We start from the raw sequence: 18,285 nt of genomic DNA on the forward strand, positions 1-18,285 counted from the left end.
TTTGTGTGTGTTTCTTAGAGTGTGTAGGAAGGGTATGTGTGTTTGTATGTGTATGCTTTTGTGTGTGTGTGTCTGTGCTGGTGTTTTTGTGTGTGTGTGTCTTAGAGTGTGCGGGAAAGGTGTGTGTGTATGTGCACATGTGGTTTTGTGTGTGTGAGCCTTGTGTACTGAAGGTCAGTGAGTGTGGGTTTCCTCTGGGTGGCTTACAGAAGGCTTATATATTTTACCTACTGGCAGTCGCCAGTACGTAGTTATGGTTAGGACCTTGTTTCTATTAAGAAAAGCGTTTTTCTTTTGCCCAAATCTTTGGCGCCGTTTGATGAATCTTCGAAAAAAATTCTAAACTAATGGCCTGCTCAATTCAATTCAGCTCCTGTCTTGAACGTTTCGGGTGATCCGTCAAGCGGGGGCCAAGAAAAAAGGGGGGGCCCAAAACACGTTTTTCCCACGTTAATTTCCATAGAAAACTTTAGACAAAGCTACAGCCCGAATGGCGGAACAGAATTACACCAAATTTGGCAAAAAAGTAGCTCTTGGTTCAGAAAGCACCCTTTTTAGGTCTCTCCTACGCAGCACGCATGCGCTGAAAAGGCAAAAAGACCTTTTGCGATCGCTACTGCTTTTCAGCCAAACACGTGCACGCGTTCCATTGCCATCAATGGCAACGCATGCACGTGTGGCGATTCACTTGCGGAAGCGCGCGGCGTCATATGGTAGCAGTTATCGCTCCTGGCACTGGCACTGCTCGCTCTTGCAAGGGAAACGCACCTTCCTCTCGCCCTTCCCCTTGCTGCCTCCTTCTAGCGCGAGTAGCGCGCTTGTTTGGGTGTGTCATTGCGAAAGGAACAACTGAATGGAACCAGTACTACAGCTCCCAGAATGCACTTGGGTATTAAACAAAAACCCAGGACCAGAGAGATAGTTCATTTCCGTGTCCGAGTATGACGGTCAACGCGCATCAGTGCTCATGGGTAGACTGGCTAAACTCACGCAAAGTCAAAGCACCAAGCGGCAGATGAACCGTGACACTGCCAGGTCCCGCGCCGGTAGCCGGCATGGTAGGGATGGTAGAAAACCCAGGCAATAAAAACATTGGAAAAAGTCATCTCACCGGTTTAGACTGCAGAACTCTGCCAGGCCTCACCACCTGCGCACTCCCTGTTGAGCAGGTATGAAGCTACATCTGGTACGGGAGGCACGCGAGGCCAAAATGCAACAGGCTTCACTCAATATGCTTGCAGTAAAAGTCACTTCCAGTAAAGAACGGACTACAGCGCCATCTGGTGGCAAATGGTAAATGTAAACATTGTCAAGAAGTGATTGATGCAAATGAGCGTAGCCCAGGACTTTTAGGTATAGGTTTGTTTTTTAAGCACAGATCTGAGTAGAACTAGCCTTGTAGTGTCCAGTGACCTTCCAGAAGACCGATGAAAATCTGTTAAAGTTACAGAGGCGTGGTGCGTTCCCAGAGATATATTGCACAAACAATGGTTAAAAGCCACTGGTACTTTGTAATTTCAATCCTTAATTTTCTTTTAGTAACCAGGCTGCTGCACAGCAGCACACTGTAAGCTAGGTGTATACCACTGATCTCTGAAGATCCTGCAGATAATTTAGTAGAGGCCGGACGACATATTTTATCTAAGCTATTTACAAATTAAATAACATTTCTATTTGTGCACTATGCAGACAAATAGAATTCTGAATAGTGAGGGCGAGTAGGTTGGACAATAATTTTAAAGTGAGGAAGTGTGCGGGATTAACCAGTGTTTAATTTGCAAAATAAATACATAAATAAAGGTGCTCAAAGTTTTTCTTAGGTAGTGGCTGCCTCAATCACCGGCTGACACCCAGACCCTTCCGCACTGGAATGATCCACAGCCTGTATGGATAAAGACCAAAACTGGATTGTACCAAAAAAGCAATACACCCTTCAGATTGGAGGGGCTGGTTGGTATTCTCTTTCCTGAACAAGTGGGTGAAATTGTGTTAAAAAAGGCACTTTTCTGTTGTAATGGTCCCTCCCTTCACAGCTCTCCCTGAATTCAACTCTAAGAACTTGGCGTGTCTTCATTACAGCTGTGAAGAAGATTTTCCAATGGCTCCCAATCAGCACCTAAAAAACCGTCACGCTGGCCCTGGTCACGAGCACGATGAACCATGGGAACACTCTATATGCCGGAACCACCAAAAACACACCACAAGGCTGCAGACCCTTTACAACGCGGCTGCCAGAATCATTCTCAACCTCCCGTACTGTATGCGCGTCACATCACACCTGAAGGAGCTCCACAGGCTCCACGGGCTCCACAGGCTCCACGGGCTCCACGGGCTCCACAGGCTCCACAAGCTCCACAGGCTCCACAGGCTCCACAGGCTCCACGGGCTCCACGGGCTCCACAGGCTCCACAGGCTCCACAGGCTCCACGGGCTCCACGGGCTCCACGGGCTCCACGGGCTCCACAGGCTCCACGGGCTCCACAGGCTCCACAAGCTCCACAGGTTCCACGGGCTCCACGGGCTCCACAGGCTCCACGGGCTCCACGGGCTCCACAGGCTCCACAGGCTCCACAAGCTCCACAGGCTCCACGGGCTCCACAGGCTCCACGGGCTCCACGGGCTCCACAGGCTCCACGGGCTCCACAGGCTCCACAGGCTCCACAAGCTCCACAGGCTCCACGGGCTCCACAGGCTCCACGGGCTCCACGGGCTCCACAGGCTCCACAAGCTCCACAGGCTCCACAGGCTCCACAGGCTCCACAGGCTCCACAGGTTCCACGGGCTCCACGGGCTCCACAGGCTCCACGGGCTCCACAGGCTCCACAGGCTCCACAGGCTCCACAAGCTCCACAGGCTCCACAGGCTCCACAGGCTCCACGGGCTCCACGGGCTCCACGGGCTCCACAAGCTCCACTGGCTCCACAGGCTCCACAAGCTCCACAGGCTCCACAGGCTCCACAGGCTCCACAGGCTCCCCATTCACAAACCATTCTCCATTATAAGAGCTCGCACCCAAGGAACCTAAGGGCAAATGTCCCATATGGACAACTTCTTCGCATTAGAAGGAGTTGCTCAGAAATTGAACATTTTGACCTCCATGGAGAAACCTTCTGTGAAGAAATGCGCCAAAGAGGTTATCCCCGTAAGTTACTTAAACATTCCTATAAGAGAGCACGCTTCACTCCGAGAGAGTGCCTTTTTGAAACAAAAGCTAAACGAGAGCTAGAGAACCTGGTGTGTGTCACCACCTTTTGTGCAGAGACACATAACATAAGGCAAATGGTGCTTAAACATTGGCACCTCCTAGAGAATCTTGAAGTACCCTTTCCACGCCCGATTTTTGCGTATAGGAAAAACCAGAGCATTGGACAACAGATTGTCCGTGCGGACATAAGGATAAACAAACCAAAAAGCGATCTGTTGTCAAAATGGGGCTTAAAACCAATCGAAGGACACCATAGGTGTGGAAATTGTGTGGCGTGTGACTCTACCATCGAAGGTAATACTTTTCACCACGCGAACGTGAGTTGGCCACATACTGCCTTCACAAATTGCAGGACAAAGAATGTAGTATATGCCATTGTTTGCCCCTGCCCAAAAGTATACATAGGGAAAACGACCCAACAAGTAAATGCACGCATGACACAACATCGCTCAAGGCTCAAAAATAAAATCCAGACGGCACCACTGGTTCAGCACTTCATTGAGAATCATCATGTGGATAATAACTTTCAGTGGACTGTGCTGTACAGTATGAATCAAATGAAACCAGGAATAAATATCGAACAAGTGCTGCTCAAAAAGGAGGCCTATTTGATTTTAAAATTTAACAGTGCGCAAACAGGCTTGAACTCGCTGTCAGAGATTGCGAGGTTGTAAGTACTTGGTTCCCAACAAAAGATTTTCAAACTACAGGGACCATAATGCTTATCGGTACCTTAATATAGCAGAGTAGCCAATCCGCGGTCTTGGTATTGGTGGATGGTTGACAAACGTGAGGAATCCATACGGAGTAGAAGGTGAGCGAGGAAGGAAGGGGAAAACACCGTTCCGCTTGCCCCCCTTTTTCTAAATAGATTTTCCTAAATAGATTTTGCAGTCCCGTAACCCACACCGCAATATTTCATTGCAGACTTTTCAGAGCGAATTAATACGCAGCCGAGGGCATCGTGCAGCATGCTGGATCACAGCAGCAACCGGTGACATAAACAGAGCTGACTTTCACGAGACCCGAGCGAAACATCTTTTAGTGCAAGAAAAGAAAACAGCGCAGGTATGTCGGGTTCCCGTGTAAAATCAAGCGTGAATGGACAGCAAAAAGTAAAAGCAAAAATAGACCCTAATAAGTGTCATTCTTCACATATTTTAGGAGTTTTTAAAACCTTGTGTGAGCACGGAGGGTGTCTCCAACAAAAACAGGAATTTGAAAGAAAAAAAGATATTTCCACGTTCCAAACACCGCCAGAGGTATGAACTTTGAGCTTTTCTGTTTGTCTCACAGACTGTCTTTTCGAACGGCTAGAAATGTAAATAGTAAATATCCCTCATTCGTGTATTAGGTCCACAGTTGCAGCAAAAGGACCCTAGGAGTCACAAGCTTCGTCACAGACACGGGACCCACGGGACCGCGTTGTCCACAAACTGAGATTACCCTCAATGAAAGCGCCCTGAAGAGAATCTGTTATTAATCTTCAGATTCGAAACGCGTCGGCATCTAAACAAAGGGAACAGGAATTTATTTCTGATCATATCATTTATTGTTTTCGATCTCCCCCTTGTTATGATTGGGTTGCTTTTTCTTGTTTTTCATTCTTTGGTAATCATAAAACGAGGAATATATCACAAAGAATTAATATTTGTGAAGACGTACCTTGTGTAAAAGAAGATTACACAATAAGTGTTTATAAATGTATATATGTTTGTTGGTTAATTGTTGTAAATATGTATTATATGTAGGTAATAAGTACCTTTCTCTTCCATGAAAAAAACAAATTTGATCAAAAATTGAAACAGGTTTAAATAAAATACCTGCACGAGCAGAAGAAACTCTTTGTTTGTGCGTTTCTAAAAAATTCTTATCTAATTATTACCGTGGGGGCTAGCAAATTTTGTATTGTTCACATTCACAAACCAGCACAATTTGATTTCCTTACCGACACCTACAAGGCACTACATAACGCTGGCCCAGCCTATCTCAACAATCGAATCAGAGTTCACAAACCATCCACGCGCCTCCGCTCGTCCACTCCGGCTTGCACAAATCCCAAACATACGGAGAACCAGGTCTGGTGGTCGAACCTTCTCCTACATCTCTCCCAAAGCATAAAATCACCTGTAGCTACCTATAAGAGCCTCCTGCTCACTCCGGCTCAGTGCCGGGATACCCTCCCGTGTGCAGATTCCTGGGGTTTGTAGATTCTAGGGCGGCAGTTGGTGCCGGGATCTGGAGTGCGTAGGACCAAATAAACACAACTCCTACCTTGAAATCGTTGTGTCATCTTTTCACTAACTCATAAGTGCATGGTATAAGGGGGAGAGGGGGTGTTAATCGCATGGTAACAGTAAATGCGTGCAGAGTTCACACCATGCCATTACTAGGTAACCGAGTCATAATCAGGGTCATAGTGTTTGAAATGTGCAGGAATTAACAACAACTTAGCACCGGCACCTATGTAATTTGGAAGGGAGGCCATACTGTCTATGAGGTACCAGGAAGTTTGCATTAGCAACACACACTTCGCGATACGGAGGACACTCACTTCCACATTTCCATTTAAACAAGCATTGGCATAGCCAATAGGCCTCGCCTTTGGGACCTTATCAGTGTTTAGCCACGCAACAGTTGATGTTGTTGCACCGAGGATATTGTGCTGCATAACTAATACTTATAAGGTGCCAAAGGCGAGACCTATTGGCTATGCCAATGCTTGTTTTAAACGGTGTAAATCTGTTCAGTAGTTTCTGAATTAAAAAAATAAAAATATCGATATCTGAGCACCGAGGAGGAGTCGCGAACCCTCCAGAGCACAAGCTTCATTTTGATTGGCTGTCAACAGTCCAAACCAGGAAGTGTTGGCACTCGGTAACCCAAGCCCCGGGAACCACCACCTCCCTGGGGCTTTAGAATCACTGGTGGGGCCTCATGGGCTCTCCTCAAGCCCCGGGGACCACCACCTTTCCGGGGCTTCTTTAAATAATGAGAGGGGGGCCTCGTGGGCCCCCCCCCATGCTCCGGGGACCATCACCTCCCCGGGGCTTCTTTAAATAATGAGAGGGGGGCCTCGTGGGCCCCCCCCATGCTCCGGGGACCATCACCTCCCCGGGGCTTCTTTAAATAATGAGGGTGGCCTCGCTGGCCCCCCTAGCCCCGGGAACCACCACCTACCTGGGGCTATATAATGAATGGGGGGGCCGTGCTGGTCCCCACCAGCCCCGGGGACCACCACCTCCCCAGAGCTTCTTTAAGTAATGAGGGTGGCCTCGCTGGCCCACCAGCCCCGGGGACCACCACCTGCCCAGGGCTTCTTTAAATAATGAGTGGGGCCTAACGGGCCCCCCAAGCCCTGGGACTCACCACCTCCCCAGGGATTCTTTGAATAATGAGGGATGGCCTTGCAGGCCTCCCCAATTCCCGGGGACAACTACCTCCCAGGCTTTGTAGTCGCAGGGAGGGGGGCTCCAGCAATGTCCCGGGGTGCCCACCCCTGGACATTGGTGTGTGCTGACAGGGCGGGAGCTGTGCAGCTGCCACCCTGCCAAAGCAAACTCTGCTTTGCTTCATTGAAGCGAGAACAGGAAACCTGCTCTGGCCTCCACGAAGCAAAGCAGATTGCTTTTGGGCAAGGGGAGCGGCATGTTAGCAGCTCCCCTTGTGCAAAAGTAATGCTGGCTCCCGCAGGCGGCGGGGAGCCGGCTGGGACCGTGGGGGCATTGGGGCTCCACCCATGGTCTCCAACACTAAGGGCCGGCCCCGGGGGATGGGGTCCCTGGGCCAGAAGTGGCCCAGGGGAGGGGGGCCACGCGGCCCCCCTCCTGGAAAAAAATAAAAATAAAATGCAAGGCCAGGCCAGGGCAGATGGGGTCCCCAGGGCCCAAAAAATACTAAAAGTAGGGGGGCCACACAGCCCCCCTTCTAAAAATATATATATAAAAAAGAAACGTCACCATCCCACCGGAGGCCCTGCCCCCTCCCTGCACCACTGTAAAAACGCGCATCCTGGCGCGTTCTGAGTTGGGGAATTAGGTCCCCTTGAATACTAAGGGTCCCTGGGGGTCAACTAGCCCACCAGGTATCTCCAGTAGGCCCCACACAGTGGGATTGCTGAGAGGTGGTTCGAGGCCACGCCCCTTTTTACACCACTCTGCAGACGCGCCTCCTGGTGCACTGCTGGTGGGGCGATGAGGTCCTCTCGTGTCCTGGGGACGTCAGGACACAAGTGGACTTCATCGTCTGAGCAGCAGTGCGCCAGGAGGCGCGTTTGCAGAGTGGTGGGGAAAGGGGGCGTGGCCTCGGACCACCTCTCAGCAATCCCACTGTGTGGGGCTTACTGGAGGCAAGAGGGAGGCTAGCTGGCCCCTAAAGGACCCCCCGAAGCAAAGGGGACTTCAATCCCCATCCAAGAGTGCGCCAGGGACTGTGTTTGCAGAGTGGTGGGCAAAGGGGGCGTGGCCTGCTATGAGAACTTAGCAATCCTGCTGTGTGGGACTTACTGGAGGTAATACGAGGGGTAGTTGGCCCCTAAGGATGCCTTTGGGGGCCAACTACCCCTCACGTTACCTCCAGTAAGTCCCACACTGGGATTGCTAAAACGCCTCCGGAGGCCAAGCCAGCCTTTCTCCACCACTCTGCAAACGCGCCTCCTGACAGACAACGGGATGGGGATGAAGAACAATTTACTCCCGGGGGACTTTGGGGGCCAAGAAGCCCTCCGGGTACCTCCTGTAAGTCCTACGCAGCGGAATTCCTGAGCGCTGGTCGGAGGCCCAGCACCCTTTCTCCACAACTCCGCAAACGCAAATACTAGTTAAAGAAGTGTTTGCAATGTTATAGGTTTCGCATTTGCGAGAATTAGAGCTATTGGCGTTGTAAATGTAAACGCTTTTACTGATGTTTTTTGGAGTGGAGTGGAGGAACGCTGTGTGTAGTGGAATTATGTGGTAAGTTGTGGAGTGAAATAATGTGGATAGAACATATGTGGTGTTTAGTGTGCAGGAATTATGTAGAGTGGGATTATGTGTTACGGGGAGTAATTATGTGGTGTGGTAGTCTGTGTTGTGGAGTGGTAACCTCAGGTCTTGTCGTCCTTGTTTCCATAGAAGCTCAAGTATGAACTCAGGGAGAAAAAAAAAGATGGAATCACTCAGGAGCCCGTGTGGACCTAGTCAGAGGATGAGCAGGGCCCCTGGAACTATGTGACTGTTCGGCTGCACCGACTTTCTCACAATTATACATTTTCTGCATTAGCCACATAATTCATCATTTGCTCCCTAATCTGCAGATCTGAACAAAAAAAGCTGAGGCTGTCACTCCAGAAATGTATGTCTGGGCTAGATTTAAATACTCTGTTCTCACCGATTCATAATGTGTGGAGACTCTTCTCAAAAGTGCTACTTCCTGTGTTCAGAGTGTGTAAGTCTCGCCCAGACATACATTTGTGGAGAGACATCCTCAGCTTTCCCTGTGAGATTCGCACAAGCCGCGGGCTGCAAACATTGCTCGACTAGAGACAGAGAGCGACCGTCTCAGAGAACAGAGGCTGACGGCAAACACTCTATCCTTCAGATAAAGTATGCGGGTGAGACATTACCTGGTTAAGAAAGAGTCCGCTAAAGTATGTGAGTTAGACATCACCTAGTTAAGAAAGAGTCTGCTAAAGTATGCGGGTGAGACATCACCTAGTTAAGAAAAAATCAGCTAAAGAATGCCGGTTAGACATCACCTAGTTAAGAAAGAGTCCTCTAAAGTATGCGGGTTAGACATCACCTAGTTAAGAAAGAGTCTGCTAAAGTATGCGGGTGAGACATCACCTAGTTAAGAAAGAGTCTGCTAAAGTATGCGGGTGAGACATCACCTAGTAAAGAAAGAGTCTGCTACAGTATGCGGGTGAGATATCACCTAGTTAAGAAAGAGTCTGCTAAAGTATGCGGGTTAGACATCACCTAGTTAATAAAGAGTCCGCTAAAGTATGCGGGTTAGACATCACCTAGTAAAGAAAGAGTCTGCTACAGTATGCGGGTGAGACATCACCTAGTTAAGAAAGAGTCCGCTAAAGTATGCGGGTTAGACATCACCTAGTAAAGAAAGAGTCTGCTACAGTATGCGGGTGAGACATCACCTAGTTAAGAAAGAGTCTGCTAAAGTATGCGGGTTAGACATCACCTAGTTAATAAAGAGTCCGCTAAAGTATGTGAGTTAGACATCACCTAGTTAAGAAAGAGTCTGCTAAAGTATGCGGGTGAGACATCACCTAGTTAAGAAAGAGTCCTCTAAAGTATGCTGGTTAGACATCACCTAGTTAAGAAAGAGTCTGCTAAAGTATGTGGGTGAGACATCACCTAGTTAAGAAAGAGTCACCTAAAGTATGCGGGTGAGACATCACCTAGTTAAGAAAGAGTCTGCTAAAGTATGCGGGTTAGACATCACCTAGTTAATAAAGAGTCCGCTATAGTATGTGAGTTAGACATCACCTAGTTAAGAAAGAGTCTGCTAAAGTATGCGGGTGAGACATCACCTAGTTAAGAAAGAGTCCTCTAAAGTATGCTGGTTAGACATCACCTAGTTAAGAAAGAGTCCTCTAAAGTATGCTGGTTAGACATCACCTAGTTAAGAAAGAGTCTGCTAAAGTATGTGGGTTAGACATCACCTAGTTAAGAAAGAGTCCGCTAAAGTATGCGGGTTAGACATCACCTAGTTAAGAAAGAGTCTGCTAAAGTATGCGGGTGAGACATCACCTAGTTAAGAAAGAGTCCTCTAAAGTATGCTGGTTAGACATCACCTAGTTAAGAAAGAGTCCTCTAAAGTATGCTGGTTAGACATTACCTAGTTAAGAAAGAGTCTGCTAAAGTATGTGGGTTAGACATCACCTAGTTAAGAAAGAGTCCGCTAAAGTATGCGGGTTAGACATCACCTAGTTAAGAAAGAGTCTGCTAAAGTATGTGGGTTAGACATCACCTAGTTAAGAAAGAGTCCTCTAAAGTATGCTGGTTAGACTTCACCTAGTTAAGAAAGAGTCTGCTAAAGTATGTGGGTGAGACATCACCTAGTTAAGAAAGAGTCTGCTAAAGTATGCGGGTTAGACATCACCTAGTAAAGAAAGAGTCTGCTACAGTATGCGGGTGAGACATCACCTAGTTAAGAAAGAGTCTGCTAAAGTATGCGGGTTAGACATCACCTAGTAAAGAAAGAGTCTGCTACAGTATGCGGGTGAGACATCACCTAGTTAAGAAAGAGTCTGCTAAAGTATGCGGGTTAGACATCACCTAGTTAATAAAGAGTCCGCTAAAGTATGCGGGTTAGACATCACCTAGTAAAGAAAGAGTCTGCTACAGTATGCGGGTGAGACATCACCTAGTTAAGAAAGAGTCTGCTAAAGTATGCGGGTTAGACATCACCTAGTTAATAAAGAGTCCGCTAAAGTATGTGAGTTAGACATCACCTAGTTAAGAAAGAGTCTGCTAAAGTATGCGGGTGAGACATCACCTAGTTAAGAAAGAGTCCTCTAAAGTATGCTGGTTAGACATCACCTAGTTAAGAAAGAGTCCTCTAAAGTATGCTGGTTAGACATCACCTAGTTAAGAAAGAGTCTGCTAAAGTATGTGGGTTAGACATCACCTAGTTAAGAAAGAGTCCGCTAAAGTATGCGGGTTAGACATCACCTAGTAAAGAAAGAGTCTGCTACAGTATGCGGGTGAAACATCACCTAGTTAAGAAAGAGTCTGCTAAAGTATGCGGGTTAGACATCACCTAGTTAAGAAAGAGTCCTCTAAAGTATGCTGGTTAGACATCACCTAGTTAAGAAAGAGTACTCTAAAGTATGCGGGTTAGACATCACCTAGTTAAGAAAGAGTCCTCTAAAGTATGCGGGTGAGACATCACCTAGTTAAGAAAGAGTCCTCTAAAGTATGCTGGTTAGACATCACCTAGTTAAGAAAGAGTCCTCTAAAGTATGCTGGTTAGACATCACCTAGTTAAGAAAGAGTCTGCTAAAGTATGTGGGTTAGACATCACCTAGTTAAGAAAGAGTCCGCTAAAGTATGCGGGTTAGACATCACCTAGTTAAGAAAGAGTCTGCTAAAGTATGCGGGTGAGACATCACCTAGTTAAGAAAGAGTCCTCTAAAGTATGCTGGTTAGACATCACCTAGTTAAGAAAGAGTCCTCTAAAGTATGCTGGTTAGACATCACCTAGTTAAGAAAGAGTCTGCTAAAGTATGTGGGTTAGACATCACCTAGTTAAGAAAGAGTCCGCTAAAGTATGCGGGTTAGACATCACCTAGTTAAGAAAGAGTCTGCTAAAGTATGTGGGTTAGACATCACCTAGTTAAGAAAGAGTCCGCTAAAGTATGCGGGTTAGACATCACCTAGTTAAGAAAGAGTCTGCTAAAGTATGCGGTGAGACATCACCTAGTTAAGAAAGAGTCCTCTAAAGTATGCTGGTTAGACATCACCTAGTTAAGAAAGAGTCCTCTAAAGTATGCTGGTTAGACATCACCTAGTTAAGAAAGAGTCTGCTAAAGTATGTGGGTTAGACATCACCTAGTTAAGAAAGAGTCCGCTAAAGTATGCGGGTTAGACATCACCTAGTAAAGAAAGAGTCTGCTACAGTATGCGGGTGAAACATCACCTAGTTAAGAAAGAGTCTGCTAAAGTATGCGGGTTAGACATCACCTAGTTAATAAAGAGTCCGCTAAAGTATGTGAGTTAGACATCACCTAGTTAAGAAAGAGTCTGCTAAAGTATGCGGGTGAGACATCACCTAGTTAAGAAAGAGTCCTCTAAAGTATGCTGGTTAGACATCACCTAGTTAAGAAAGAGTCCGCTAAAGTATGCGGGTTAGACATCACCTAGTTAATAAAGAGTCCGCTAAAGTATGTGAGTTAGACATCACCTAGTTAAGAAAGAGTCTGCTAAAGTATGTGGGTGAGACATCACCTAGTTAAGAAAGAGTCTGCTAAAGTATGTGGGTGAGACATCACCTAGTTAAGAAAGAGTCTGCTAAAGTATGCGGGTTAGACATCACCTAGTAAAGAAAGAGTCTGCTACAGTATGCGGGTGAGACATCACCTAGTTAAGAAAGAGTCTGCTACAGTATGCGGGTTAGACATCACCTAGTTAATAAAGAGTCCGCTAAAGTATGCGGGTTAGACATCACCTAGTAAAGAAAGAGTCTGCTACAGTGTGCGGGTTAGACATCACCTAGTTAATAAAGAGTCCGCTAAAGTATGCGGGTTAGACATCACCTAGTAAAGAAAGAGTCTGCTACAGTATGCGGGTGAGACATCACCTAGTTAATAAAGAGTCCGCTAAAGTATGTGAGTTAGACATCACCTAGTTAAGAAAGAGTCTGCTAAAGTATGCGGGTGAGACATCACCTAGTTAAGAAAGAGTCCTCTAAAGTATGCTGGTTAGACATCACCTAGTTAAGAAAGAGTCTGCTAAAGTATGTGGGTGAGACATCACCTAGTTAAGAAAGAGTCCTCTAAAGTATGCTGGTTAGACATCACCTAGTTAAGAAAGAGTCTGCTAAAGTATGTGGGTTAGACATCACCTAGTTAAGAAAGAGTCCGCTAAAGTATGCGGGTTAGACATCACCTAGTTAAGAAAGAGTCTGCTAAAGTATGTGGGTTAGACATCACCTAGTTAAGAAAGAGTCTGCTACAGTATGCGGGTGAGACAGCACCTAGTTAAGAAAGAGTCCGCTAAAGTATGCGGGTTAGACATCACCTAGTTAATAAAGAGTCCGCTAAAGTATGCGGGTTAGACATCACCTAGTTAAGAAAGAGTCCGCTAAAGTATGCGGGTTAGACATCACCTAGTTAAGAAAGAGTCCGCTAAAGTATGCGGGTTAGACATCACCTAGTTAATAAAGAGTCCGCTAAAGTATGCGGGTTAGACATCACCTAGTTAAGAAAGAGTCTGCTAAAGTATGCGGGTTAGACATCACCTAGTAGTATGTATCGTCTGCGTCTTTGCTCCCTCTGTGCTCTCTGTGTATATGTCTGTACTCATTTGGTGTATGTGTGTGTGTTCCTGTCCTGTCCTGGGGGGGGGGGGCACACGTCACAGCCCCGTTTCCCCTCCAGGGCCGGTGCTTCCTGTTGGAGGTGGGAACAGGGTGTTGTAACCGCAGCACTTCCTGAGCAGCACCAGAATAGCCCACGGGTCAGAGGTCGGGGTGCAGCAGTGCTGCAGGAAGTCAGCCTCTGGGCACCTGCGGGAGTGGGTGTGGGGGGGGGGCCGCCACAACATCTGTCAGCCCCCCCCATCAGAGGAGGGCCCGACCTGAACACATCACAGGCCACCCAAGGGGTGAGGGTTTGTAAGGAAAATGCTGCTTACCCAGCATGCATCTGTTCTTGGCATGTAGAGCTGTAGAATCATATGCATTAGCAAAGATCGCCATCTGGTGTTGGGCTTGGATGTTTGCACTTTGTTTTTCTTCTAAGAAGTCTTGCAGTCACGAGGTCGGTGACTCCTCCTGTCGGTGATAGTGCGCAGGGGCGTCGACTACATCCTTAGATTGTTTTGCCGCAAGGGTGATGATGGAGTTAGTAAGAGTAGAAAATGCTGTCCATGTGTAATGTATCTAAGTAAGATGTTACTGCAACAGGTAAAGGGGAGGCGGTGGGGGGTGCATATGAATCTACAGCTCTATATGCCAAGAACTGATGCATACTGGGTAAGTAGCATGTTCCGTTTGAGGCATGTGAGCTGCAGATCACATGCTGTGCATAGCGGTGGCTACCTGTATCCGTTGCAGTGCTTTGGAAAAGTGTTCTTAATACTGCCGGGCCCACTCTAGCTTGTTGTTTTGCAAATAGATCTACACAATAGTGTTTTGTGAATGTGTGCCGTGTAGACCATGCTGCAGCTTTGCAGATGTAATCTAGGGGAATGTTCTCTAAGAATGCCATCGAAGCCCCCAGTTTGCCTGTAGAGTGCGCTTTAGGGGGAACGGTTAAGGTGCGCTTAGCTTCGAGGTAGCATATCTGTGTGCACGTAACCATCCAGCGTGCAATACCTGCTTTTGAAATGGGGTTGCCCTTATGTGGTGGTGAGAAAGCAACAAAGAGTTGTTTGGTTTCCTAAAAGGTTTGTTTCTTTCAATGTAATAAAGTAACGCTCTTTTTACATCTAATGTGTGAAGAGTCTCTTTGAGGAAAGAAGACGGGTGACTCAACAGACTGGTTGAGATGAAAAGCAGAAACAACTTTGGGTAAAAGTTTGGGTTAGTTCTAAGAACCACTTTATTTAGGTGAATTTGTGAAAAGGGTTCCTCAATGGTAAGAGCCTGAAGCTCACCCACTCTTCTAAGAGATGTGATGGCGATAAGGAAGGCTACCTTCCATGTGAGAAAGTGTAATCACATCTGTGCAATGGCTCAAATGGTGGGCCCATGGGCCTTGTAAGGACTAGATTAAGATTCCACATGGGAGAAGGTGGAGGTCTAGGAGGAATGATTCTTTTCAGTCCTTCCATAAAGGCTTCGATAGCGGGTGCTCGAAACTAAGACAAGTGTTGTCTGCGTTGTAGGTAAGCCGACATAGAGGCAAGATGTAATCGTATAGACGCATATGCTAAGTTAGCATGTTGTAGTTGTAACAGATAGCAAGTGATGTTTTGAGTTGAGGCATCTAACGGATTGATTTGGTTTTTAGTACAATAAATAGCAAATCGTTTCCAATTTGCTACGTAGCATGCTCTTGTGGTGGGGCGTCTAGCCTCTTTAATGACGTTCATGCAGTCTGGCGGGAGATCGAGGTAGCCAAACTAAAAGACTTCAGGTGCCAGATCGCAAGGTTGAGATCGCTGGGATCTGGATGTCTGACCTCTCCATGGTTCTGAGTGAGAAGCTTGGGTGAGAGGCGTAGCTTTTGATGAGGAACTATTGATAGTTTGAACAGGGTTGTGAACCATGGCTGTCGAGCCCATGTGGGAGCAACTAGGATCATTGTGAGGGAATATTGAGTGAGCTTCCGAACCACTAATGGAATTAGCCGGAGAGGTGGAAAAGCGTAAGCAAATTTGCCTGACCAGTTCATCCATAGCGCATTGCCTCTGGACAATGGGTGAGGATACCTGGACGCAATGTTTGGGCATTTGCGTTGTGGTGTGTGGCGAAGAGATCTATTCCTGGGTAGCCCCACATTTGGAAGAATGGGAGGAGTACCTGGGCATGTAGTTGCCATTTGTGGATCTGTTGTCTCTGACGACTGTGTCGATCTGCAATCTGATTGTCAACTCCTGGGAGGTGTTCTGCAAGGAGGTATATGTTTTGCGGAATGACACACCTCCACATGCTTTGAGCCAGGTGTGAAAGCTGCAGAGAGTGTGCCTCCCTGTTTATGTATGTAGCACATCGCTGTCATGTGTCTGTACAAACCAGGACAACTGTGCCTGCTAGATGTATCTGAAAAGCTTTTAGTGCTAGAAAAATTGCGAGCAGCTACAGATGGTTTATGTGGAGCTGTCTTTGTTGTAGAGTCCACCTGCCCTGAATGGTAGGTGTCTGAAGATGAGCTCCCAGCCTGTGAGGCATGCGTCTGTTGTTAGCACTATCTGTGGAACCGGGTCGAGGAATGGCCGCCCTTTGGATTCCACCACTACAGAGAGCGGTGAGTGCAGCCGTCCACCAACACCAGATCTGAAAACTGACCTTCAGCCTCGTTCCACTGATGTGCTAAGCATTCCTGGAGGGGACGCATTTGGAGTCCGGCTGTGAGAGGTTTGCTCTGGTGATGGCCTGTGTCCGGCTGTGAGATGGTTGCTCTAGTGATGGCCTGTGTCCGGCTGTGAGATGTTTGCTCGTGTTGGCCTGTATCCGGCTGTGAGATGTTTGCTCTAGTGATGGCCTGTGTCTGGCTGTGAGATGGTTGCTGAAGCGATGGCCTGTATCGCAGGGGACCCACATTCGTGCACACGCAGGGGACCCACATCCGTGCACACACAGGGGACCCACGTCCGTGCACACACAGGGGACCCACATTCGTGCACACGCAGGGGACTCACGTCTGTGCACACACAGGGGACCCACGTCCGTGCCGACCCAGGGGTCCCACGTACGTGCACAAAGAGGGGACCCACATCCGTGCACACATAGGGAATCCACGTCTGTGCACACACAGGGGACCCACGTCCATGCACACACAGGAGATCCATGTCCATGCACACGCAGGGGACCCACGTCCGTGCGCACGCAGGGGACCCACGTCTGTGCACATGCAGGGGACCCTCGACCTTGCACAGGCAGGGGACCCACGTCCATGCACACGCAGGGGACCCACGTCCATGCACACACAGGAGATCCATGTCCATGCACACGCAGGGGACCCACGTCCGTGCGCACGCAGGGGACCCACGTCTGTGCACATGCAGGGGACCCTCGACCTTGCACAGGCAGGGGACCCACGTCCATGCACACGCAGGGGACCCACGTCCGTGCACAGTGGGCAGAGGGCCAATGTCTGTGCACACACAGGGGATACACGTCCGTGCACACACAGGGGACCCACGTCCGTGCACAGTGAGCAGAGAGCCAATGTCCGTGCACACACAGGGGATACACGTCCATGCACATGCACAGAATCCACGTCTGTGCACACACTGGGGACCCACATTCATGTACACACAGGGGACCCACGTCTGTGCACACACTGGGGACCCACATTCATGTACACACAGGGGACCCACGTCTGTGCACACACTGGGGACCCACATTCATGTACACACAGGGGACCCACGTCCGTGCACACACAGGGGACCCACGTCCGTGCACACGCATGGGACCCACGTCCGTGCACACACAGGGGACCCACGTCCGTGCACACAGAGGGGACCCCCGTCCGTGCACATGCAAGGGATCCACGTCTGTGCACACACAGGGGACCCACGTCCGTGCACACAGAGGGGACCCCCGTCCGTGCACACGCAAGGGACCCACGTCCCTGCACACGCAGGGGATCCACGTCTGTGCACACACAGGGGACCCACGTCCATGCACACACAGGGGACCCACGTCCATGCACACGCAGGGGATCCACGTCTGTGCACACACAGGGGACCCACGTCCGTGCACACAGAGGTGACCCCCGTCCGTGCACACGCAAGGGACCCACGTCCCTGCACACAGAGGGGATCCCCGTCCGTAGACACGCAGGGGACTCACGTCCGTGCACACACAGGGGTCCCACGTCTGTGCACACACAGGGGACCCACGTCCGTGCACACAGAGGGGACCCCCGTCCGTGCACACGCAAGGGACCCACGTCCCTGCACACGCAGGGGATCCACGTCTGTGCACACACAGGGGACCCACGTCCATGCACACACAGGGGACCCACGTCCATGCACACGCAGGGGATCCACGTCTGTGCACACACAGGGGACCCACGTCCGTGCACACAGAGGGACCCCCGTCCGTGCACACGCAAGGGACCCACGTCCCTGCACACAGAGGGGATCCCCGTCCGTAGACACGCAGGGGACCCACGTCCGTGCACACACAGGGGTCCCACGTCTGTGCACACACAGGGGTCCCACGTCCATGCACACACAGGGGACCCCCGTCCGTGAACGCACAGGGGACCCACGGACAGAGAGGTGGCAGTGGCAGGACTCGCTGCACACATTCGTCCCTTTGTGTGACTCTGATGTACACTGGTGTCCACCGTGGGTGTCCGAGGGCTGAGAGTTGTGTCGTTGCAGTGGGGGCCGAGGTTGTTTCTTTTCTGAGTGTTTCACGAGCGGGGGGGGGTGAGGGGGGGCGGGGGTCGGGGGGGGGGGATAAACAGGTATCCGACTCCATGGGGTGATTCTTCACCGAGTTACTCCATATAGAAGACCTGATGGAGGGGGGTTTAGGATGAACCCCCAAAACATGCTGCTCCCCCTCCTATCCGCCCCCGACAGCCTCAAGGCGCCTCCACAGACCCCCAGTCTCACAACAAGGGCGAGTGTCAGTGAGTCACACTCGGAGGGGGGGTCCCTGGAGCTCAGGCCGACGATGACGTTCATCCTTCCGACACCACAAACATCCGCTCCTTAGGAAACAGCTGGAAGCCGACCTGG

The 18,285-nt window shown here is 49.2% G+C and overlaps 2 protein-coding genes across 3 annotated transcripts in view; one reads left to right on the forward strand and one right to left on the reverse strand.

The window, feature by feature from the left end:
* SH2D3C (SH2 domain containing 3C) overlaps positions 1-18,285 on the reverse strand; it is a 376,681-nt gene that overhangs the window by 284,311 nt on the left and 74,085 nt on the right. The gene's annotated exons all lie outside the window — the stretch shown is intronic.
* On the forward strand, positions 1,172-3,002 carry LOC144761128 (uncharacterized). Its single transcript, XM_078646586.1, has 2 exons — positions 1,172-1,293; positions 2,285-3,002. The coding sequence occupies exons 1-2, from the start codon at positions 1,172-1,174 to the stop codon at positions 3,000-3,002; spliced, it is 840 nt and encodes a 279-aa protein (XP_078502712.1).

The sequence above is a fragment of the Lissotriton helveticus genome, chromosome 5_2 (assembly GCF_964261635.1).
Source record: "Lissotriton helveticus chromosome 5_2, aLisHel1.1, whole genome shotgun sequence".
NCBI classification, from domain to species: domain Eukaryota; kingdom Metazoa; phylum Chordata; class Amphibia; order Caudata; family Salamandridae; genus Lissotriton; species Lissotriton helveticus.

What these genes read in the sequence shown, in the direction of transcription:
- LOC144761128 (XM_078646586.1), top strand. Translation starts at nt 1,172, where the DNA reads ATGAAGCTACATCTGGTACGGGAGGCACGCGAGGCCAAAATGCAACAG. An exon ending in GCGCCATCTGGTGGCAAATG is followed by an intron (nt 1,294 to 2,284) that starts GTAAATGTAAAC and finishes TCACACCTGAAG; the next exon opens with GAGCTCCACAGGCTCCACGG.